The following is a 26,676-nucleotide window of genomic DNA, read 5'->3' as shown; positions in this document are numbered from 1 at the left end:
TCTATAACTGTCACTTAGATTAGGGTTCATGGCTGTGTGTCATAAATATAAAGGGAAGGGGTTAAGATGCTCTGATACAGTACTATAAAATCGTCTTACCTGTAAAGGGTTAAGAAGCTCAAGTAACCTGGCTGGCACCTGACCAAAATGACCAATAAGGAGACAAGATACTTTCAAATGGGGAGGGCGGGAAGAGGGTGAGGCTTTGTTTGTCTCTGTGATACCTCTACCCGGAGACAGATCAAAAAAGCAAGCAATCCAAATCCTATAGAGTTAGTAAGTAATCTAACTAGAAAATGCGTTAGATTTTATTTTATTTTTGGCTTGTGAAATTCGCTGTGCTGGAGGGAATGTGTGTTCCTGTTTTTGTGTCTTTTTGTAACTTAAGGTTTTGCCTAGAGGGATTCTGTATGTGTTGAATCTGACTGCCTGTGAGATCTTCCATTCTAATTTCACAGAGGTGCTTCTTTTACCTTTTTTCTTTCTAATAAAGTTCTGTTTCTTTTAAGAGCCTAACTGATTTCTCTATGATCCTAAGACCCCGGGGTTTGGGTCTGTGATCACTTTGTAACCAATTGGTTAGGATATTATTCTCAAGCCACCCCAGGAAACAGGGTGTAAGGCTTGGGGGAATAGGAACTCCAAGTGGTCCTTTCACAGATTCTTTGTTAAATCATTTGGTGGTGGCAGCATACTGTCCAAGGGCAAAAAGTTTGTGCCTTGGGGAAGTTTTACCCTAAGCTGGTAGAAATAAGCTTAGGAAGTCTTTCATGCGGGTCCCCGCATCTGTACCCTAGAGTTCAGAGTGGGGAGGGAACCCTGACACTGTGGTTAATAAGCGCAGTAAATTGCTGGCTAACAGTTGAAGCTAGACAAATTCAGACTGGAAATAAGGCATACATTTTTAAGGGTGGGAGTTATTAACCATTGTAACACTGTACCAAGGGTCATGGTGGATTCTCCATCACTGACCATTTTTAAGTCACATTGGATGATGTTCTAAAAGATATGCTCTAGGAATTATTTTGGAGAAGTTCTGTGCCCTGTTTCTATACAGAAAGTCAGACTAGATGATCACAGTGGTCACCCTTCTGTCCTTAAAATCTCTGAAAGTTGCACTGGTCTTTACTTTTCTCTGAAATCTGGGGGAAAGCAGAGACCAGGAGTTCAAGTCTTACCTCTAAGTGTTTTTTAAATTCACATGCAATTTACTGAGCTGTAGCTCACGAAAGCTTATGCTCAAATAAATTGGTTAGTCTCTAAGGTGCCACAAGTACTCCTTTTCTTTTTGCGAACTGTTAGCCATTGGATCATGTTATAGCTTTCTCTGCTAAATTGAAAAGCCCATTAAATATTTGTTCCTCATGTAGATACTTGTAGACTGTAATCAAGTCACCCCTTAACCTTCTTTTTGTCAAGCGAGATGGACTGAGCTCCTTGAGTATCACTAAGGCAGGCTTTCTAATCCTTTAATCATCCTTGGGGCTCTTCTCTGTACCCTCTCTAATTTATCAACATTCTTGACATAGTCTTCCAGCAGCAGTTGCACCAGTGACAAATACAAAGGTAAAATAATGTCTCTACCCCTACTTGAGATTCCTGTTTACGCATCTCAGGATTGCATCAGCTATTTTGGCCACTGCATCAAATTGGGAGCTCATGTTCAGCTGATTATCACCCCCACCCCTAAATCTATTTCAAAGTCACTGCTTCCCAGGACAGTCTCCCATCTGTAAGTATGGAGTATGTTCTTTGTTCCCAGATGTACACATTTAGCCTTAATTCAGCCCTCCTGGACATATATATGATGGTCTTTAATTACATGATCATATACTAATTGGTCCAGAGGACCCCTGCCTCATTCAAAGCCACAGAAAAGACAATGCTCACTTAATGGTCAGCTATTCAATATTTTGTTTTTTCCTCATTATTCCAGTTGTGGCCTATGCCTTATTTACTGCACACTATTCAAAACCTGCTCTGAAGACAGAATTATTAATTTCCTCATGGGCTTTTCTATGGCGCTCATCACTACAGCATCTAAGTGCTTCATAAACATTAATTTATGTTTATGACAACTATGTGAAATGAGGTAGCATTATCACGCCCATTTTGCAGATGGGGAACTAATGCACTGAGAAGATTTGCCAGTCCCATCTGTAAAAACTGCCTCCAACTACTGTCTATCTCTTCACCCATTCTCTATAGCTAGAGTGGATTAATTCACCACTAGCCCACAGACTTCCTTTATCCCAAATGCTACTTTCTTCTACCATGAATCCTGGGGTTGAGGGGTAAAAAATTGCAGGTAATTACACAGTAATTATCGGTTTCAGAGTAACAGCCGTGTTAGTCTGTATTCGCAAAAAGAAAAGGAGTACTTGTGGCACCTTAGAGACTAACCAATTTATTTGAGCATAAGCTTTCGTGAGCTACAGCTCACTTCATCGGATGCATGCCGTGGAAACTGCAGCAGACTTTATTTATACACAGAGATTATCCTGGGTCTTGCTTTGTACATTCTTACCACACCTCCCACACAGCTAGGGGATTGAAATTGCACTTGGGGCTTTGTGTCTTGGGTAGGTGGCACAAAAAAATCTTAGACCTATCAGACCCCCAACATAAAGTGTAAATGAACTTATGAATATTTGAAAGCAAATAAAGTTAACAGACTGTTTTCGGTGAAATCTAAATCTAAATCCTCAGTCTCTTCCACATCTGCCAAAGAAAAGCCATCTTCACACAATTACTCATGATCAGAATAGCCGGTAATAAAAGTAGCATATTTTATTGTGTTCATACTAAAAGCAAAGCACATTCAGAAAATCAAAATCATATTTATTTTTCTTTTGTGCAGAATAAACTGATTCTTGTTATGTAAAAAAGAGCAACCAGACTTAAAACACTGGCAGAGAGTAGTTTCCATCAAGAATATAATTTATAGGATTACATTCTAAAAGTCACTGTATAACATTCAAGTGATGTTACTGAAATATAAATTACTTTCATACTAGGTAAATATCTAGCACGTGACAGCCTATTTGTCACTTGCAGGATTGTTGATAGGAGAAAGGAGAGGACAATCACCTTGTGCAGCAACTGGAGTTTTTTGAGATGTGTACCCCTATGGGTGCTCCATTTCAGGTGTGCATGCGCCTCATGTGCCTTTGATCAGAGACTTTCAGTAGCAGTGCCCATTTGGCCCATGCACAAGCTCCAAACATACTCATGGCTCACACAGAGGATATACGTAGCTGCGTGGGTGAACCACCCTCCCTACTATAAAGTCCCACAAGATGAAATGCTGAAGCAGAAGGGAAGGGGTGTGTGTAACTGAACACCCATTGAGACACACATCTTAGAGAACTCCAGTAATTGCACAAAGTGACTAACCTCTCCTTCTTCGAGAAGTGTCCCTATGGGTGCTCCACTTCAGGTGACTTCTGAGGATTAGCCACTAAAGGAAGAGGGGGCTTTGGAACTGGATCCAACACTAAAGAAAGGACTGCATACCAACAGCAGTGTCTGATCTACACGTGTATACCAGGATGTAGTGTTTGGGAAAAAAGTGTGCAGTGATGCCCAGATTGCTGCTTTGCAAATAGCAGCAACTGAAACATTTTGTAATAGTGCCATGAAGGCTGCCTAAGATCTTGCAGAATGGGCTATTATTCTGGTTGGGAGGGAGGGTGGGGCCGAACATTAGTAGCCTGGTAACAAATAAGAATACAACTAGAAACCCACTTTGAAAGTCTTTGGGTGGAGACTGTGGATCTGTTGGACCTGTTTGCAATTGGTATAAAAGCTCTAGGAGACTTTCTAAATGGATTGGTTCTGTACCAATAGAAGGCTAATGCCTTTCTAATGTCCAAGATATGGAGAGCATCTTCCTGGTGTGGCTTTGGGAAAAAAAAACACAGGAAGGCAAATAACTTTGTCAATGTGACAGGTTTCAGAGTAACAGCCGTGTTAGTCTGTATTCTCAAAAAGAAAAGGAGTACTTGTGGCACCTTAGAGACTAACCAATTTATTTGAGCATAAGCTTTCGTGAGCTACAGCTCACGGAGGTTACTTACCTATAACTGGAGGTTCTTCAAGATGCGTGGTCCCTATTTGTATTACAAACATGGGTGCACATATGCACAATACGTCGGAAGATTTCTGTAGCAGTATCTGTTGACCCACACATATGTCATACGTAGCCTTGTGTTCCAGGAGAAGTTATGAGGGTGTGCGGGATGGCGCCCCCTCAGCCACCCTCTTAACATTGAGCAGTATGGTCTGCAGCAGAGGGGATGAAGGGTGGGTATTGGAATACAAATAGGGACCACACATCTCAAAGAATCTCAGTTACAGATAAGTAACCTCCTCCTCTTTGAGTGAGGGTCCCTATACGTATTCCAAATGCGGGTGAGTATTACGCAGTGATCAGTGTGGAGGAAGGGGTGCAAGGATGCAAGAGGTATTGCAGTCTGCGCGATGGCATGGCTCACAGCTGCAAATTATGCTGCCCTCTGGGTGGAGTAATGGGTGGTTAAGGTATGCATTGAATGCCACGTTGCTGCTCGGCAGATGTTGTGCCAGGGAGGCAGATGTGACCACTTGCACCTGTGTAGAATGTTCCATAATCCTGCCAGGCAGTGGAGTGTTAGCCATGTATAGCACACTTGGATGCATGCAGAAACCCACTTTGAGATGCACTGAGAATATAGGGCTTATCCCTGGGGTCTGTCCACAATGGCCATGAACAGGCATGAGTTCTGTTGAGGAAGAATGCAAGCACATAGCAGACGTCATAAGTACATATGAACGGCTATACTGGGTCAGACCAATGGTCCATCTAGCCTAGTATCCTCTCTTCTGACAGTGGCCAAAGCCAGATGCCCCAGAAGGAATGAACAGAACAGATAATCACCAAGTGATCCATCCCTCGTTGCCCATTCCCAGCTTCTGGCAAACAGAGGCTAGGGACCCCATTCCTGCCCATCCTGGCTAATAGCCATAGATGGATCTATCCTCCATGAACTTATCTTGTTCTTTTTGGAACTCTGTTATAGTCTTGGCCTTCACAACATCCTCTGGCAAAGAGTTCCACAGGTTGACTGTGCGTTGTGTGAAAAAATACTTCCTTTTGTTTGTTTAAAACCTGCTAATAATTTCATTTGGGACCCTTAGTTCTTGTGTTATGAGAAGGAATAAATAACACTTCCTTATTTACTTTCTCCACACCAGTCATGATTTTATAGACCTCTATCATATCCCCTCTTAGTTGTCTCTTTTCCAAACTGAAAAATCCAAGTCTTATTAATCTCTCCTCATATGGAAGCTGTTCCATACCCCAGTAATTTCTGTTGCCCTTTTCTGTACCTCTTCCAATTCCAATATATATTTTTTGAGATGGGGCAACCAGATCTGCACGCAGTATTCAAGATGAGGGCGTACCATTGTTTTGTATAAAGGCAATATATTTTCTGTCTTCTTATCTCTCTCTTTCTTAATGATTCCCAACATTCTGTTAGCTTTTTTGACTGCCGCTGCACATTGAGTGGATGTTTTCAGAGAACTATTCACAATGACTCCAAGATCTCTTTCTTGAGTGGTAATAGCTAATTTAGACCCCATCATTTAAAATGTACAGTTGGGATTATGTTTTCCAATGTGCATTACTTTGCATTTATTAACACTGAATTTCATCTGCCATTTTGTTGCCCAGTCACCCAGTTTTGTGAGGTCCTTTTGTAGCTCTTCACAGTCTGCTTTGTACTTAACTGAGTAGTTTTGTATCATCTGCAAATTTTGCCACCTGTTTACTTCTTTTCCATATGATTTATAAATATGTTGAAAAGTACTGGTCCCAGTACAGACTCCTGGGGACACCACTATTTACCTCTATCCATTCTGAAAACTGACCATTTATTCCCGAGTGAGTGCAGGGACCTATCCACAAGAATGGCAAGCGGCTTAAGACAGAAGACTGGGAAGTGAATCGATTTGTTGAGGTGGAACTCAGAGACCATCCTCAGAAGGAATTTGGGTTGAAGGGTGTAAGGAAATCTTGTCTTTATGAAAAACCACATGTGGGGGGCATGCACAGTTGGCCATCATAGCTGCTAATTTGCTGACTCGCCTAGCAGAAATGATAGCCATGAGGAAGATGACCTTCATGGAGAAGTGGGAGAGGGAGCACGTGGTCAGATGCTCAAAGGGGGGGCCCGATGAGGGCGGAGACCACAAAATTGAGTTTTCTGGGTGGGGGGGAAGGGGTTTGAGCACAGGCGGGAAGCTGTTCAGCACCTTTCAAGGTGCCTTTCAAGAAGTGGGTGGTGGTGGGATGAGTAAATACCACGCACCAATCCACAGGTGGACCCGGACAGGCCTGAGAGGAAGGCCTGATGTCTTCAGTTCCAGGAGGTAGTCCAGGACAGTAGGGATCGAGATGGTGTTGAGGTGATGGCACTGAGCCCAGGAAGTGAAACATTTCCATTTTGCCAAGTGGAGACATTTTTCAGCTTCCAGTTCTAATGGTGGTACTATCGGAGCCAATGGAAGAGTGTAAAGCATCGGTGCGAAGGGTGAGGGAACCCTTATTGGAAGCAGTCTCTTGGTGGAGATATAATCACTGTAGAAGTGGACTGGCCTGATGGAGGGGGAGATTCTGGATCCAGGAAGGTCTGGGTCCAGCTACGGTTTCGGATCTCCCTGGTGAGAGGCACTCTCTTTCCCAATTATTGGTATCAGCACTGTGATCTTTCCTGGTGAGAGACGGTCTTGTGTCTTGTGGGGTGCCAGAAATGGTGGTACCAAGCGTTGGTGTCCAGAACCTCTGGGTTCTATTGTTTATGTGTTTTTCTCTCATGCCTGTGGGACTCAGAACGTCCTCTGTGTCCTTGGGCCGAGTGGGTGGAAGGAGAATCCATCTTCTTTGATTTGGACAAAGATTTAGTCCCATGCTTATGGGAGTGTTTCCTTTTCTCCCAACTAGAGATGAGGACACAGAGTTCTGATCCAGACCATGTGCGGTGTGAGAAGGAACTAAAGACTTGGTCAGTCTGCCCGACCCTTTATCGCCTTGGATGGAAGCACAGGACAAGCGAGGGCATATGAATGGACCTGTTAGGGAAAAAGGGTTCCCCTCCCGTCTAGGGTTAGGAGGGTAGCCTTCCCTGGACTTCTGTATTAGCCAAACAAAACACAGAGTCTTGGCTCTTTGATAAAGTGAGGCACTTTACTGCTAGCAAATACGACAGCTGAAGGGCTCACCAATTCCTTTTCAGAGGAAAATGGTGAAGCCCCGAACAAAGAACAGGGATGAGCTTTTATAGCTTGGTTCAACATACATTGTGATATCTCTTCCAGTTCGAACCGGTTAACCCAGTCTGTTTGAAGTTCTGGGGTAGGTACGAGCATGGAGGCTTATCTGTATAAGGAATTCTCTCCCCAAAAGCAGGGAGTGCAGGTTACACACAGTTCACATTCTTTCTATCCATAAACAAAGTAGAAAGGACAGATAAGCATAGAAAAAAGACAGCAGCGTAGCTTTACATGATTATAGGGTCGTTTTCTGGGTTTTTTCCCTATCAGACCAATGGACACTATTTTCAAATTTTCCAAATCTGGATGCATGGTGAACATGCATAAACCTTGTGGAATACAATAGGGACCATCACTTGAAGAAGAATAAGAACTTATAAATAAAAACAAGTGACCATGATCACCACATGCCAGTGAAGAAGTCCTATTCACACTGAATTAACTTTTGTAAAGTGTTATATTACAGTTATCACTACAAAAAGAAACAACAACATTCTATCACACTCTTCATGGTGACTTATTTTGTTCAAATATTTATTCTACTTTTCTCTATCTGAATTTATCAGAATTGTTTCAATAACAGCTTCTAGAATCACCTGATATATTGTAATGAATTTTAACACTGGATTATTTTCAGTATTGACAAAAATTATTTCTGTATATTCTACTTACCATATTAAAACATTAAGTGGAATTAGATATATAGTTTAAATAAAATAACAGCAAAAAGTGAAGACAGATTTTAGAAAAATCTAGGCTGCTTCTGAGATAGCCAAATCTTTCTAAACTTTTCAAGCAGATGTTCAAGCAGTTACATTTATTTGAAAATTGTAAAACATGACAGTACAGAACACATTGCAGAACTATCTGCATTAAAATTTTTTCCCTGCAGCTGCTGGCATTGTTAAATGAGCTATTCTTTATGATAAGCTAATTATTTAAGATATCAACAAATCCCAAGCTACAGTTTTGGTAGGTAAGAAAATAAGGAAATTATTTCCAACTATTATGATTTCTAACAATGCTTGAGAGCTTCACCTCCATTTGTTCCCTTCATTTCACATAAAAGGGCAAAAGCAGCATAAAGAGACCCTAAAAGCCCTGAATCTGGCTTGGGGAGATGTCCCCTGTAGCACACTCTGATGAACATAGCTGTAAACCTGCCTCCTAAAGATTCCTTTGCAAGCCCCAGTGAAGGATGTATGCTGGGAGATGCAGCACTCAGCACTGCAGAGATTTGGGCAGTGCTACTGCCTGTCGGGTAACTCAGACAGGGTTGTCTAAGTTATGCTGGAGATCTGGTCAGTCCCTGGAGCAACCCAGGATCAGAAGGGCATAAGACTGCTTAAAACCACCATATGCCTCCACACTCCCTGAGCTGTGAGTTCTGTGCTGAGCCTCTTAGCCACAACATAAGAGCATAGGACTTAAAATGTCTTAAAAAATAAGTTGGGATTTTCAAAGAAGCTTAAGGGAGGCAGGCATTGAAATGGCAATGAACTTCAAGGTGCCTAACTACCGTAAGCTGTTTTGAAAAACCCCAACTTTAGTTATTATGTTATTTAATGTTGTAAATAATTCACACAATTAAAACATCACCAAAATATGATTTGTAATTCAGGCTGGATCTATTTTAAAACCTAGTTTACATTATACTGGAATTTGACACAGTAGAGTTTAATTAAATGTATTTAACAGGAGCCATATGGTTAAATCCTGTGCACTAAGAATTAGCGAATGTGTCAGATTAACATTTAATAATTACACAGCATGGTACGGCTTGTGTCTTGTGGGGTGCCAGAAATGGTGGTACCAACACACTGGTGTCCAGAACCTCGGGTTCTATTGTTTATGTGTTTTTCTCTCATGCCTGTGGCACAAAAACAAACAATAATAATCTGACACAGATTAGTTTCAGAAGAAATATATGCAAAAAATGCTTTCTGGGTTACTAAGGGATCAAAGCGTTAGAAACCATTTTAGTGCACAGTCCCAAGAAATATATTTGTTGTTCAGTAAATGCAACTCTTTCTGGATAGTCACGGATGGAGTAAAAAGTGGAAAGTGTTTTGTAATGTCCATCTCAACTGAATAATGTACCCCAATAGCAGAAACTGTACCAAATTTTGCTGGTGTAAACTTGATTTAAATATTTTAAAAAGTGACATTCTTACTATTTGAATCATAGCCACATTATAATGATCCAAGTGTTTAGCTATATTTTATAACTGTGCAGTAATATCCCTGGTGGTAATAAATATGTCTGTAAAACTTTGACTGTAAATAGATTCAATCCTACAAGACTGTACTATATTTTTCTTGAGAAGAAAAAATAGGTGTTTGGCATAGGCATTCATTTCATTCCTTATGAAATACCAATTTAGCACAAATTTTCCCAATTATTTTTGTTTTATTAAGATACAAAGAACATACCTCTGACGGTGCCTGCACTGAGTTTATGTAATAGATAAGAAACAATCGCATCTTGTCTTCTGGAGTTCCAGCTATGGAAGAAAACAAGGGTTTCTTTTTTTCAAATCAAGTTATAAACTATTTTACTATGTAGTATACTATTCTGTATTACATATATTGAGTCCTTGGATCATAACAAAAATTGTAATGAGTTTAGAAAAGGTTATACAACAAAAAATGTTTATGTTGTCTATAAAGTGATAAATACCCACTCAACAACTTTACTGAAAAACTGCCTTAGAATAGCTCAAAACCTCTGAAGAGTAGTTATGTATAATAACTGGCTTGGCTTGGACTAGTTCTGCTGGGGTAATCCATGATGTACCAAACTTCTGTAGTAGAAGACAGACCATATCATAATTACTTTTACTCTATGAGTTATTCAGTTTTGAAATGAAATCTTTACCCTCATAAACGTCAGAAATTTACATGAGGCTTTGGCAAAAAATAAATAAATAAATCTTAATATCTCCCACACGTTTATAGGGTTTTTTCATTTCATTGCCCACGGGAATGTCATACCATCTGGAGCCCAACAATATCTAGGATTTCATAATTTCCTCTGTCCTACTCATTGACTCTGTTCTTCACCTCTCTTATCCATGAGTCAAAATGTAAATACTCTGTCACCCCCATAAGTGTCTGTACACACACAAGTGCACAGAACAGAATATAAATGCATGAAACTTGGAAATGGAAATGCAACCAAAACAGACGTGCTTAGCAAAAACAAGGATGGCACACAAAGTTGTAAAACTCTTTCCTAAAACTGAAATGTGTGTTTTAGGATGGGGAAGAGAGGTGGAAGATACAAGTTCTGATTTTACTGATATCTCTAGAAAAAATAATACAAATTTCACATAGAATTAGGGTGACCAGATGTCCCAGTTTTACAGGGACAGTCCCGATATTTGGGGCTTTTTCTTATATAGGTGCCTATTACTCCCCACCTCCATCCCGATTTTTCACACTTGCTATTTGGTGACCCTACATAGAATGGAAATGGTACCTGAAATATGACAGAGAGTCCTGCAGGTATCTGATACAAATAAACAATGCAAACGTCTGGCATATAGAAAACGACTGTCAACTCTTTAAAAAATAACGTATTGATGTTGTTGCAAAAACAGAGTAAACATAAGTAAAGTATCAGTGGCACAAAGGAGAAAGTACAAAGTTAACACTTTAAACACTTAATTCCAGATATGTTTAGAAAAGCCCACCTACATATTTTATTGGACTAGAGTAACATTTTACTTTTCAGTTAAAATAAGACTACTGAACAAGAGACATTTGGTACTGCTGATCACTGTCTATTTGGAAATTTACTGAAGCAGGTGTCCTTGGCTAGACATTATTCAAGCCTCCCTACTTACGTCAAGCAAACACTATAAATACAGCCATTTTGACCTTTTTCCACCACCACCCAAAAAAAAAAAAAAAGTTTCCAGCTCCTTTACTGCATATGTGGATATGCTAACAAAACAGACATTCTGTTAAATTGAAAAAAACATTGCAGAATCAGATGAAGTTACTCAGACTTCTTTCCAAATGCCATAATAGCTTTAATAAGCAAAGTCAACGTAAGGAGGACTACAATATTCTTGTAAAATAGGAAGTAAGCTTAATATCATTTTTATGCACATTTGCATGAGGCTCAGACTATGGCACATTTTTTGAAATAAAACAATTTTTAACAATGTAACAAATTTGTTGGTAGGTTAGCTACCAATTATGTATAAGTATGTTCCAATTCTGAAGACCATTGCAGTTTTCGCTGAGGAAAATTATATAACATTTAGACTATGAAAGTTGATAATACAACATGTCTGGATAAAACCTTTATGGATAAGTTGTTACCAATTACACTCAAATGCAAGTCTTTCAGAGGGAAAATAAAATGATATATGGCACAAACTCCTTCCCACTATCCTTGTCAGTCATCTGCACTTCATTTCAAGCTACCTGTAAGTCTGATGCACATTGGAGTCAAGTCTTAGCATCAGCATCACCACTACATTCTTGTGCATCTATTCTCATTTAGAATCACACACCTAGCATTCATTAGCATAATTAAGTTATTTATGTGCAAAAATGTGATTATTTGTGTTGTGGTACTGCTTAGGAGTCCCCATCACTGACCAGGACCCCATTGTGCTAGACACTGTACAAACATGCAGCAAAAAGACAGTCCCTGCTGCTGTTGTAAGATGGTCTGGGGCCAAAATTGGGATATGTATGCCATCTATCACTCTGCTGCAGTTAGGGAATCCCATTGCTGCAAAGCCATCCACTATTTCACGCACATTATCAAGAGTCACAGTCTTTCGTAGCAGGATGCAATTAATGGCTCTGCACACTTGCGTTAAGCGCAGCCCCAGTGGTGGACTTCCCGACTGCAAATTGATTTGTGACTGACTGGGTAGCAGTCTGGAGTTGCCAGCTTCTGGTGTGCTTCTCCACCGAGAGGGCAGCTCTCATTTGGTGTCCTTGCATCGCAGTTCTGGGCGAGCTCCACACACAGTTCCTGGAAGGTGATTTTCCACATCCAAAAGTTCTGCAGCCACTGCTCGTCGTCCCAGTCCTGCATAATGATGTGATCCCACTACTCAATGCTTGTTTTCTGAGCCCAAAAGCGATGGTCCACCGTGTGCAGCTGCTTTGTGAATGCCAAAAGTAATCTGGTGTTGTTTCTTTCCATGGCACACAGCCGGCAACTCTGATCCTGTTCAGATTGGGAGTTCACGATACACTGCATGACCATTCACAATGTGTTCATAACAGTGACCACAACAGGAGAATGCAATGTGGGATCCATCTTTTCAGACAGAGATGGCAGGTGCACAGTAAACAGGGGCTGTTGAAAAATGCCATGAAACCCAGTCGGAAGCCCATCGAATGATCAGACGGAAAAAACTGCATCATGGGACATTGAGCCTGCGCCCATGCTGCACTGTGATCCACTCCACCTTCCCACAACTCCTAGCTACAGAAGGTGGCAAGTAGCACAATTGAATAGCTACCCACAGTGCACTGCTGTCACTGTTGATGCTTGAGCACCAACCGCGGACGTGCTCTGCCAACACGCACAAGTGACGTAATTATAGCAGTTTTTGATCGTTGCGTTGACAAACCTGTGTAGTGTAGACAAAACCTCAGTCTCACTATCTTTCTCTGACCCAATGACTATTCATTGACAATTCATAGTCAGTTATGATGACACTAAATAAGCTAATGGGCTAGGACAGATAGTGAGAATGTTTCCTTAGCCTGGTGTCTAGAGAATTCACCTTGGATTTGGGACATCCCTGCTCCAATGACTATTTATACAAAATATAACAGCTCCAACAGGACAGACTGAGAAAGACCCACATCAGAATATCCCAGTGCCTAGGGCACGATCACAATGTGAGACACCACCTCCTCCTACTGATGTTTTCTGAACCCAGTTTCCTTCACTTGTTAAAATGCCTAAAATCTAAAGAAAAAATGCCAGGTTTAACTAAACATTTCATTCAACGTGATTCAAAATGTTTTCCAACTTTTCAATTCGCCAAAAATTTCAAAAACATTTGTTTTCCATTAGACCCAAAACAAAACTTTTTAATTTTTTCAGAGTTGCCAGAGAACTGAAACATCCATTATTTGCGGAGTTTTACTTTACACTCCTTCTGCTCTGCCACTGGTATAGTCAATCTCACTTTCACCTGCTGCTCCTTGCCCTCCTCAACAATCATTACTGTACACAAGTTTCATATCCCATAACTTCCACTTGCTTGCTATCACTGAAACTTTACTGTCTACCTCTCACTGTTTCAGAAGCTGCACCGTGGGAGTTCTACTCTTTCTCATTCTCCCGTACTGTAAGTAGCAGTGGCCTTGTTTCACTTTTCTTCTCATCTGCCATTTTCAGTACATCCCACTTCCTCCCTTCCCTGGAAGTCTATTCTAACAAAACTCTTCTCTCACCTCTCTCCTTGTCAGTATAATTAACAACTTTCTCCTGCTCTTGATTTCAATGTCAGGTTTAGCTCGTCCTCTATATCACCATACTGTCTCCAACTTAATTATGGCTCCACCTGTCACTTATTCTTAATCAAGGACTGGATCTTCTACCTACTGAGGTGGAACTCAGTTGACCAGTTCATGGTGAAGACATCCTCTACTACCTTCCCCCAACTCAGAGTTCCCTTTTGTCTAATCACCACCTTATCTCCCCCCCATATTTTTAATTTTTCCAGTCACTTCCACCTTCTGGGACCACCAATTTTCTGATTTTCTCAGCTCTCATTAGTCTTCCTTCTTTCCCCTCTTAACCCATCATCTGGGTCAGATCATCATACAAACATCTGCCATCTTTGTCTGTTTGAGGTGGTACTAAGGTCCACCTGCTTACTATCTTTGATGCAATCCATTCATTGCTTCCTCGGCATTCCTCAGGGTCTCTTTCCTACCACCCTCTCCTGCCATGCTATCTTCCCCAAGTTCTCTTTATTCATCCGCTTTATGTGCCTGAACCAGTGAAGTCATGCTTCCTGGATTTTGCCAGCCACACCATGAACTTTGATTTCCAACCTAATGCTTTCAATCTGTCCCTTCGTGTATCTCTTTTCAAACACCTGTAGACATTGAACCTGCCATTTGTTTACAGCCCAGGCTTCTGCACTATATAGTATAGAGGGGTAAAACTGTTTTATATAATCGGGATTTCAGTTTCAGTGGCATATGCTTGTCATATACAACATCTGGGATGTTATTCCTCACTCTTCCAGCATTCTCCAATCTAGACTGTATCTCACATGCAAGCTCATTGTTTTCTGTTATCCAGCTGCTCAGGTGCTTGAACTGCTCAGCCAGGCTGAGTCATACTCCATTAATCTCTATATCCAGTTTCCCCGTGCACCTCTTCTGACCCAAATGACCTCAGTCTTAGTCAGACTCATTTTTATTCCATGCCTACTTAGTTGTTCATACCACTGGTTTACTATTTTCTCTATATCTTCTTTTGATGATGCCCTCATTACTTTTGTCATCTCCATGTAGCAGCATCTCACCTTTTCTCATTGGAATCTTCCTGCTGATTAGGTCCATCAATAGGATAAACAGCAGCAGGTTTAGGGCCAACTTCTGGTGCAATCTGACTTTCACTTCAAAGGAGCTTTCTGTTTCAAAACATTTTTGCATCACTATATATATAGCATTCACTATAGTTATTAAATCTTCAGACACAATCGATTTTCTCAGCACCACCGTGAGCATCCTTCTGCCCACTTTATTGTATGCCTTTTCTAGGTCTGTAAAAGCCCAGAAGCTATCCTGCTGGTGCTCTAGCCACTTCTTTATCACTTGCCAGATTACAAACATGGAATCTGTGGTTCCTCGTTCTTTTCTAAAGTCAAACTGTTCTTGCTCAAGGAGGGGTCCCACCATCCACCTAATCTTAGCATCTAACATGTATTCCATAATCTTCAGCCCGTATGACAGTAACTTTATCCCTCAATAGTTTCTGCTTTCATGGATGCTTCCGTTCTTACGTATTAGGACCAAAATAGGCTTGTGATTGATCTTTGGGAATGCTTTTGTCTTTCCATAAGGCTTTAACCACTATGCTCATCCATTTTATTCTTCTCTTGCCCAGGACTTTCACCCGACCCACTGTCATGTCATCACATCCAGCTGCTGTAACAGTCTTCGTTATCTGGTCATCTTTTACAAATAGTGTTGCAATAGCACCGTCCTTCCCTTCACATCTCTTTGCAATGCTATCCGTCCTTTTGCCAGTTACAGGTCATTTACAAGGTAGCTGCACAGGTTATCTAGAGCATTCTCTTTGACCTCCTTCACTTCTTGCTTGGCAGCTCACTTTGCTTCTTTGTATTCACTTTAATTTATGCTCCATGAATTTATTTATTTTTCTTTACATGCCATTTTCTTGTTTTGGATTGTCACCTGCACTTCAGTCTACCATCGTTCCTCTGTTTTCCCCATCCGTACTGTCCACGAGCCTCTTCCACAGCCACAAACCAGCTTTCCTCTTCAACAGATACCAAATTTATTTCCCAATATTTATCCTGTACTGCTTGCATGAGCTTCTTTGCTGGTCTTTTCCCTTAACAAGCCCTTCTATAATCTTTTTTCTTTCATGAACAGAAATTGGTCTCATGAAAGGTATCTCACCCACCTTGTCTCCCCAATATCCTGGGATGGACAAGGCTATAACAACACTACATACTTTAATCCTGTTTCTTTTGAGCTTAGTTCCTTCCTTACCAGGTGCTGAACTGCAGTCTTTGCCACAAGAGGCTTGTGCTGATTTCTCACTAGTTATCACTTTGCAGTCCATAACTCCACTCCGCTGAGATTTCCTCACTAACCTCTTATCGATCTGGCTTTTGTTTGCACCACTGAAGTACAGAACCACATGATTCGTCCCCTTTTGGAACCATGTATTGGTTATCATCCACTGGTTGGCAATATATAATATCTAGTATCACTTTCCCTTCCTCATTCATAGTGCCTAAGTTGCATTTTCCTAAACATGTTTCGTTTTTTTGGCTGTGCAGGACACTGCTTTTCGCCTCACTCTGTTCTAACCACTGGTCTCCAACTCTTTAGAGGACAGTTCAGACGTCAGCTGCTAGGCTTGATGGTGGCAAACTTCTGGCACAGGAGTGAGATGTCCTCCCACTGTTAGCAGTAGTGGCTGGCAGGCATACAGGCCAGACTCACTCCCACTTATCACCAGTATCGACTACTCCCCTTAGACAACTTGCCAAAAAGAAAAAAAAAACTGCTTGCACTGTCATAGTCACCTTGCACCAAACCTCTATAGTGTATCAGTTGGCATCCCTGACAGAGTGCAGTATAAAGCAGCCTTTTCCCAGCTGAACTTAGAGCTTGACTATGCTACAAAGTTAAGTCGACATAGGCAGCTTACATCGACCTAACTATGGAGGTATACACAGTGCAATGCTCCTCCCACTGGTTTAACTCTCCTGCTACGCCAACATAATAAAACCACTTTGAGGAGGCATAGAGCTTAAGGTGATGTAGTTAGAAAGACACAGCATCAGTGTAAATGCTGTATTGCTTATGTCACCCTAAGTAGCCTCCAGGAGGTATCCCACAATGCCCACCGTGATCGCTCTGGTCACCGTTTTGAACTCTGTTGCCCTCCAGCCGGGTACCTAGGCATGCGCCCCTCCCCTTTTAAAGCCCCAGGAAGTTTTGAAATTGCTCTGTTTGCTTGCTGTGGAGAGCTCACATAGCAATCATCCAGCCGAGCATGCCAGCTCCATACAACTCCTGCCTGGAGTGTATGGGAGGTGCTGGATCTCCTGGGTCTGTGGGGAGATGAGGCTGTGGGTCTGTGGCTAGAAATCACAGTAGGGAGGCAGAGGGAGAGAATCACAAGGACTTCCCTACATCCCACCTCCCATTCCACGTATCTTCTGGGGCCACAGCAGTACCCAAGGCACTCCACCCCACAGAAGATTAAATATGACAGCCGCATGTGCACTCAGCTGTGAGAGCCTCATTGGTATACAGGCTTGTGAATTCCCTGTTCCATCCCCTTTAAAGATACTCTCCCCTGCATGTATGAAGTTTACCTCAGCATTATATAGGTATGTTTGCATGGGTGTGGAATAAAAATCTACTTACAGAAACTGAATTTATTGTTATTATTCATCATCACATGGTGACTGCTGCTAACATTCAAGACAACAGTAATAGGTGTATGTGCATTGTTACAGTTGGGCACATACAGCAATCATTACAAGGCTCATAGCACGGTGCAAACAAGCAATGCCAGGCTCAGCACACTACTGTAAAACATATTACTGTGACTCATTGGTAACATACTCCTTCAAGGCCTCCCTCAGCTCAGTAGTTCCCCCGCTGGACTCCTCTTATAGCCTTGTGTTTATAAGGCACAGTACAATACTGAAGAGCAATTGAGGATCCATGCTTTCTGACAGAGATAGTTGGCTTGCAGGTTACCAGGGCAGGTTACCAGTTGAAAGGCATCTGGAAACCTAGTAGGATGCCCATGGAATGATGGGATGGAGCACCATGTGATGCTGAACCTGCTCCTATGAGGCATTGCAAACCCTTCCCAAAACATTCTCCTAACTTCTCTTTAACCAAGCTTATCTCTTAACCTCTCCATCCTTCACCCACTCCCAATATAGTGCCTTCTTTCATGCCCCAAATATGCTTTGAACAGACTCCAAATTAAAGTACTACAAGCACAGTTTTAGTTACTTCAAATATTGTTTAAACACACCTATTTTGCAAAACATATTATTTTATGTTGTACTGCATTTTAGCAAGTAAGCTCTTTTGAGATTTTGTGGCACAGTTAGTTATCTCCAGTGCCATATATACTGAGAGTACAATGTAATCATAAATATTAATTGTGGGTAAAATTCAATGTCAAAAATATTTACTTGACCCAATAAGCTTTGATCCACGGTAACTGTCTTTATGAGACTATTTTATAGATTATATATTGATAATTACTTACGTTCACAGCTATCAATAGTGATATATTCATGTTCAGTCATGAATAAATTGTTACTATTTCCAGTCTTTACCCAGCATAATTTTCTGTAAAGCTTTTGCACAGACCTCTTACCAGTCAGCTACTGACTTATTTTTCTTGCATGGCTTTCTGCCTTTTCTCTTAGTATTGTCACTTGACAAGCTCTTTTGGTGCGAGAGCCAGAAAAGGTTTTGTAGGAGTGGCAAAATTCCTGTCATGATTTTGGATTTAGTCTAAAGAGTGACTTTCCTAGCTGTTTTAAAAACCTCTTCTCATTACAAGTCTAGTGTATTGTATATGCACTCCACTAATCTGACTGATCAAGTGAGATGGAAAATTACAGAGTCAATGGGCCCCTACTTGATTCTCCATCAAAAACAGAGAAAATTGGTTTATACCGAATTCAGATTTTCAGTACTTACCATCAGGGTCAGAAATCATGTCCAAGAGAGATTTATCGAGAGTGGACTTGCTCATTATTTTTTCCTCATACTCAAAATACACATCCAGTTTCCGTGCCTGTTCAAGAATAAATGTTAAAATTAAAATGATTACATTGTGAAAATATACTTCCCTATTTTAACATGTAGATAAATTAGTTGATCACAGATACTTTCAAATTATTCACTTTTCCTACTTACTGAAGGAAAAAAAAATAAATCACTCAGCATGACAATCACTCAGTTTTTCATTATGATGTTAACACAAAAATACTTCTGTGCCTCCTTAGTGCAGAAAATCAATCAATCCTCTGAATAATTTTGTTCAATATCAGTAGTACTCCTTTGAATCAATATATTAGGGTGCAGCACAAAAAAATCTTAAAAACAAATGACCAAAAACTTATGGGTTGGGGAAAAGCCAGACATAAACTGTGTTTTGAGCTGGACAACAGGCAGCATTGTATCGTTACCTATGGTGCTGTATCACAATTGCCCAAGCAGCCCTATCAGAATGTTGCAATAAATCATTGTGAAAGCTTAGGTTAAATCTACAGCATATTTTAAATAAGTCTGTCAACAAAGCAATTAGCAAATGTGCTATCCAGATAAACATAGCAGGTCCCCAGACATAGGAAGACATGATTCCAGAGAAAAAGTCTGCAGTCTTCCATACAAATGATGAAGGCTAGCATTAAGATCACTATGCCATCTGACAGTATACCAAGAATTCATTAATATTAAGGCAGAAGACTTTGGAATAAGGTCATTTGGCTTAAGTTGGAAAAGATGTCTCTCTATTTCAACACCAAGTTTTTACATAATCACTAGGCCAAATTCTGGAGACCCTTTCTTAGGGGAAACTGGGCATCCATCACTTGCACTGAGCAAGTGGATGACCTGTGGATAAAATGGTATGTTATGTGATCATGTAATTAAAGACAGTATCATAATGCCTATGCACAAGAGGGCCAAGTTAAGGATGAATAGGCAACCATACAACCAGCATTTTCTATCTTTCAAGTGCTTGATTTTGTAAACTAAGTAAGGTAATCAGGCATCCCAAATCCAGCAGTAGTGGCTGGGTAGCTCTGACTACGTAAGTAGGGTTAGAGCTGATCCCTACTTGATAGGAAACCTATCTAGCTACTGCAAGAAGTGGTGATGACAGCTGCGTAAGATGAGCTTTTTTTAATTTTCTTTTCCTTTCTTTTTTGCCAGAAGGGCAACAGGGGATGAATCACTTGATGATGACCTGTTCTGTTCATTCCCTCTGGGATACCTGGCATTGGCCACTGTCGGAAGACAGGATACTGGGCTAGATGGACCTTTGGTCTGATCCAGTATGGCTGTTCTTATGCTTTGAACTTAATTTTCGAATTATTTTAGGAAAGAAAAATGTAAAAAATTCTATTATGTGCAACTGAAACCCTCATCATGTGTCATTAAGGTTTACAACCTTTAGCTTTGCAACAGACTGCTACCACTTGAGTTACAAGACCAAATACATTGGCTGGCAACAGGAAAAAGCTGTTATTCCAGAGAAGGGATGGATTGCTGAGTCCAGGTGCTGAGTTCTAGGGGTCGTTGGTGTTGGGGGAGCCCAGCCAGGTAGATCCAGTATGTGTGTGCACGTGTGCACACATGAGAGACACTTTATCACTCTCTTCACCCTCCTGCCTTGGGAGTTGGGGGAGCTCCTACCCCACAGATACCACATGGGACTGCAGAGCACTTATGGGGGAGGCTGGCCCAGTTTTTTCTTCACGTGGGTATGGGTCACTGGAATCATGTGCTGGCACCTTCAAGGCTCTCCAAGTACGGTAACTGCTACTGCTGCTTTGGTGATGGCAACATGAACCCAACCTTAGGAAGTCAGTGTTAACAAGTTTTGGCATACTGCCAAAACTTTCATGAAGACTGCAAGTGAAAGAAAGAAAAAGGCGACTTCTCGTAGTTTGTATCTCAGTGAAGCGGAACTAAACTTCATAGGACAAAAAGGCACTTCTCTAGTCCAAAGGCATTTCTCTTGCTGAATATCAAAGATTTGCTGCAAACAACAGGTACGAGAACTACCCAAAAGAAAAGGCTGCAAGAATCCTTTATAATGGAAAGTGTTAGGCAACCTAAATACAGGCATTGTTACTAGTTCCCCCTATAATATACAAGCACTAGCAATAATCCTCACTAGCTTCCACCAAGCCTTCATTTATTTAGGAAAACAACTATTTCCAGAACAGCAAGCCCAATTAAAGTCCCTGTGCAGCTGAATTTCCACAGTTATTGGAAATACCCATTTCTGTAAAAATCAGTCTCTGACCATTGTTATGTCCAACTATATTCACTTGTTCTCAAGGCTCTAAGCTGTGGCCCTCAAGGGCAACTGTTCTAAAAAAAAATAAAAAAAAAATGGGTATTTGACTACAAATTGAAAATGTATCTTCTGAGCCATGCTGTGTATTTTTAAAATAGAAGTGTTTGAATCAGACCCATCACTACAGAGAGAAGGTAGACTGCACCATCTTCTGCCACTTTTCTCTGCAGCCCGAGGAGTAGTTCTGGTATGAACTGGGAGTTCTCTGAAGAGCAGCTGTGCCTTCCCTGATGAAGCTGCTCAGCAGCTCCCCTGCTGGCTGGCTGCTCCATTGCAAGGCAGGGAAGAGAAAGCAGCTCTGGTTTCTCCTTTGTCTGCTTTCCTGCGGAGCGGTAGGAACCTGAGGAAGAGTAGGACAGGTGCTCAACTAGCTTTGCCTAAGCCTACGGAAGCACCACGTAACAAAGGATGTCTCCCTTCCCTCCCACAGTCTCATACAGCAGCCCAGGAGAAGAGAAAAAAGAGAAGCTGAGAACCCAACAACCAGTTAAAGCTCCCAGACTCTCTACCCTGGCCCAGGTTAGGGGCTGCTTGAATTTGCACCAGATAGCAATGGTTTCTTAAGGAACTATATGACAACTAGGGCTAGCTAGAGTGCAACATGCTCCACCCACTCTCCCTTTCTCTGTATCCAGAGCAAAAAGGGCACAGGAGGAATATTTCTGTAAATTCATGCACATAAATCCTGAGGCAAATTTTGCCCTCAGTTATATCACTGTAAATCTGACATAATTCCACTGAAGTTATTGTCAATTACTCAGGATTAACTCTAGTGTAACAGAGCAGAATTTGACTGCTGGCTTTTAACCTCTTGATCCTTACTGCAGTTCCAACCTAATATCCTAAATGAAAAATGTGCTGAGTCAGAACACACAAATATAATTTAAGAAATCATAGAAATACAATTCTACATCATCCCATTATACTCCTTGATAGTCTCCCATGAAATCTTCCAATTTATGTGGCGACATGAAAAACAATTATCTTAGACATTTGCAGCTTTTCTAGTCTACCCTGTATGTTAACTTTGTCGCCATATGTTTGACTACATTTCTCTCTGTGGCATCTAAATTCCACACACCTTTAAAAATGCAATTTCCCCCCACTAACAGAAGGTGTCTGGTAAGCAAAAGAATTTTGAATAAGACATGAAACCTTTATCTAATTAAAAAAATGCTTTAGTGTTGAATTTGGCATCAAGAATAATGTGTTAGCTGGCATCCCAGCTGAGACTGATTTGTATCATTGTAGTATGTCAAAAATGAACAGAATAACCCATTAAGAGTATTTGGTTGATGCTCAACTTTACTTTTTTTTAAATAAAATGATATTCATCGTTTCAAGGATCAGATGGCATATACACGCACACTTATCAATCATAAAAATATGGTCACAGTTCTCAACTCATTTTAAACTCACACTGAACACAAGTTCTTCTTTCAATCCATGAGTAGTTTTAAACTGTTTGGCAAGGTGACTGATCGAAATAGGTTACTACAATAAAGCAAACCCACTAGTAGTGATTTAAATATACCTTTTAGACTCCAAAAATGTAACATCAGCAGCAATGGTACAGGGACATATACTCCCTTCAAAAGCTTAAGCTAAGGATTTTTAAATGTGAATTTGATGCTAATGAAAGAAGTCAGATTGAAACCCTGGTGAAGGAAGTTCTTGATTGATGCACGCAACAGGTCTATAGCCTGAGTAGCAGCAGTGCAAACTTCCCTACACTGCTAATGTGTCAACTTCCGGCCAATATGTCCCAACCTTGAACCTAGAAGGGGGTCAAAAATCTAGGGGTGAAAGAGTAGTTAAATCTCCATGCATTCTCAACGGCTGGCCTGTCAAGACTGCCATTACAAGGGTGTCAAGTAGTGTAGTGTTTTTTGTGATGCTGATGCTTGTTCACTTGGAACTGGAATGAAATCAAATTAAATTTCATAAACTTCTGGATAACTACAGATGCTACTAACCACCCTGTGACATATGTTGTAGATATGCCTTATCAATCCCTCAAGACATCCACTTCCCCATGAACTGACAGTTCTCAGAAGTGCTGATATAAAGCAGATAGTGCTTACTTCATTTAAGCATAACAGCTGCTCATTCGTTTGGATGCATGCAGACACACTAGAGGGCAGGAGTAATCTTCTGGACTCTGACAACAGGCAGAGACAAAGGAGAGATCCTGATGTGCAGTGGGACTAACAGTCAGGATGAGGCAAGAAATGACTGGCCAGGGCCCTCTGGTAACTTAAAATTATGGATTTCAGCTTTCTGATCTATTTAATTATTGTAATTTATATGCTATCATTGATAGGAATGCATCCGATGAAGTGAGCTATAGCTCATGAAAGTTTATGCTCAAATAAATTGATTAGTCTCTAAGGTGCCACTAGTACTCCTTTTCTTTTTGTCATTGATAACATAAATAATTTTAAATTTTGTTTTCCTTTTCTCTTCCTGGGAGAGGCCTGGACCCTGGTTCCGCATCAGTATGGCAGAAGCTGTGCTACTTGAATATCACTCTGAGTTGCCATTTACACAGCGGTCTTTAAATTATGACTCTAGGGAACAACCAAAGATGACTTTGAGCAGTATTGCACCACCACTTGGTAAAACAAGACATTTTTCTCTTTACATTTATCATCTTTGCATACAGCACTGTCTATACTTTTAATGGAAACTTTCCCAATGTATACTTAAGCTATTTTTTTATTTCCAATAGAAGGAGTTTAGATGTTATTCCAACAGCAAACTGTGGAATAACAAGTTTCACTTTTGTTACTTATTCATTCTTTAGAGTATACTGATAATGGTATTTGTGTTTTCAATTCATTGTTTTTCCAGGTTCTTGTATAATCAAGAAGAAGAAAAAACACACCAGCAAGTCCTGACACAAATCACAGAGCAAGAGACTAGTTATATAGGAGAAGCACTGAAATAATCAAGTATCAGGGAGTAGCCGTGTTAGTCTGTACCCACAAAAACAACAAGGAGTCCGGTAGCACCTTAAAGACTAACATTTATTTGGGCATAAGCTTTCGTGGGTAAAAAACCACTTCTTCAGATGCAATAACTGAAATAATGATACAAGTAACAAAGTGGGTGGTATATATTTTGTATGAATTCTGTACCGTTAAGGTGTTGCCATGCAGTTAAATATACTACATAGATGTCTTTTTGATGCTTATAATTTTCCTTAACTAAGTTTTCACAAATTATTTATTGCTGGAGATACTTGTAGAAATTTTTCCACTATGAATTATAATGCTTGCTTTGAGAAATACTCAGTGATAAAGAAGGGCATAATACGGTACACAGTACACTGTATCAGAGACCAATAAAACCAGTACTGGTGCTAGATTATGTTGAAAATAAGAAAGCAGTGATGAGCAATTTGATTTCCAATAATGTTTATGTGGATAGTTCCAAAAAAGTTATTAACATCTCCACTTCCACCACATCATTACCAATAAAGGTTAGAATCAGCTATACGCAATATTTAGAGTAGTGGATGTAAGTAACGCAGTGTTTACACAGACACTGCGTCACCCTAACTATACCGACATAAGCCTTATGCCTCTTGTGTAGGAGGAGTTATTACGTTGGTGTAGTAGGGCACTTACATTGTGGGAGAAAGGCTGTAGCATAGACAATGACATAATTAGGTCAACATAAGCTGCCTTATGTTGACCTGTATAGTGTAGACCAGCCCTAAGATTCTGTATCAAGGTATGAATCACCAGCAGAGGTGAAGAAGTCAGTTTTCTTTGAGACTACAGATATTTATTCACCTCTCTGTCAGATATAAATTAAGCATTGTAAGCTAACACAGTGAATGCCAATTTACATGCAAAGTCATCGAAGAGATGTGAAGTGAACAGGGAAGTAGTGCACAGGAAAAAATAAGCCATGGGTGTCTATCTTCAGTGATGGAGAATTCACACAACTCTCGGTAAAATTGTTGTGATGGTTAACTACTTTCACTATTAAAAATGTATGTCTTATTTCCAGTGTGAATTTGTTTTCTAGCTTCAACTTCCAGCCACTGCTAGGCTGGAAAACTCATTATTAATATTTGTTCCCACGTAGGTATTTGTACTTAATTTACCTCTAGCACTAATCAATTTCTCATAAGGACAGTTTCTTCCTCTTCCTCTAGTTTAAATAAAATGTTTCAAGATTAAATATCTCCTATTGGAGTGGGTTTTTTTCTGTTCATAAGATGTTTTATTGTAAGAGATTTATAAAGAAATAAGATAGTCCTTGGTCACACCCATTAAGGTTTTCCACTGACTGCCCTGCAAAGTTTGGGGTAATTTGTGTTCAAAATATGAATGATGTTTATAACTTTCTACCCGTAACTTGTGTTCAAGTCTTAGATTTACTGATACTTGAATATTTACTGGAGTGTGGTCAGACCAAATTTAGGACCTAATTTAACTTATGGGACTGACGAAGAATTTGAGACTATTCTTTTGAGTAGAGATAATAGTAATGGAATGTAAAATAAGAAGTACACTCTTTGGCACTTGAGGAAATTTCTCCAAAGCATCCAAAGAGAAATTAACCCCCTCTAAAAAGAGGAGCATGAAGAGAGCAACTGAAATCTGTTTCGGGAAAGTTTGCCAGCAGGCTTAAACTCTTACCCCTAGAAGTGCGGGGGAAAGTTGGACAAGATCCCTATATAAGCATTAGTCATTTCAGGATTCTGGAGTCCAGCCAATGTTTACATGTAAACCACTTAAACCATTCAGAAACATGCACAGAGCCAGTTGGGAGTGAGTTGTGGGGCATATTAATTGAAGAAAACTATTTTTTAAATTTTTCATTAATTCCTTTCTCATAACAGAGAACAACTAAAACTATTAGTTACTTTTGTGGTGAAAGTTGTTGGATGGGATTGTTCACATGGTTTTTGTACATGAAGAAACCTTTAGCTTTTATAAATTTCATTCATTATAAGAGAAATTTTTCTTCATAGATTTACCCGTGAACAAGCAGGTTACAATAAGGCATAGCAGACTTCATAGCTTAGTAGTTTACTGTCAGCTTCCCACAGAGGCTTCCATTTTCTAGCAAGAGAAATCCTGAAATAGGAGAGTTCTTTTCTCTCTTTGGAGGTGGGTCCCCCCCCACACCATGAAAGCTGAGGTACTTCAATAGGATTGGCTTGAGTCTGTCTCCCAGTTAGGACTTTCTCAGCCCTTATCCATTATCAGAGACGAAGAGAAGCTAAGGTTTCTTTAACATAACAAAATATATTGCACCTCATTTATTTACCTGTATGTATATCCAACAATACGCACACTGGAACAGTGGTAAAAATTTTCAAGATCATAAATTCTATTTTGCAGTAACTTTTTTCTCTTCTCTCTCATGCAGTAAAGTATTGATGCAGTTTAGAAGCAGCTTCTGGTTGTCAATTCAGATATTGGCTTTGTACTGAAATTATATCTGCACACTTTATGTTATTGTGCCTTTTTTCTGTATTTAAAAATCTTGGAAATTTTAACAAATTATCT

The 26,676-nt window shown here is 40.3% G+C and overlaps 1 protein-coding gene across 3 annotated transcripts in view; it reads right to left on the bottom strand.

Annotated features, from left to right (window-relative positions):
• The window catches only part of SCFD1 (sec1 family domain containing 1), a 124,495-nt gene that overhangs the window by 49,098 nt on the left and 48,721 nt on the right, over positions 1-26,676 (bottom strand). For all 3 annotated transcript variants that reach the window (XM_073348922.1, XM_073348924.1, XM_073348923.2), the window contains exons 15-16: positions 18,754-18,850; positions 9,748-9,818 (exon numbers count right to left, since the gene is read on the bottom strand). In XM_073348922.1, the coding sequence (XP_073205023.1) occupies positions 9,748-9,818; positions 18,754-18,850 (168 nt within the window). The remainder of the gene's footprint in view (positions 1-9,747; positions 9,819-18,753; positions 18,851-26,676) is intronic.

The sequence above is a fragment of the Lepidochelys kempii genome, chromosome 6 (genome assembly GCF_965140285.1).
Source record: "Lepidochelys kempii isolate rLepKem1 chromosome 6, rLepKem1.hap1, whole genome shotgun sequence".
NCBI lineage: Eukaryota > Metazoa > Chordata > Testudines > Cheloniidae > Lepidochelys > Lepidochelys kempii.
The sequence above is the reverse complement of the archived record's forward strand: the minus strand, read 5'-3'. Positions and strand labels throughout refer to the sequence as shown.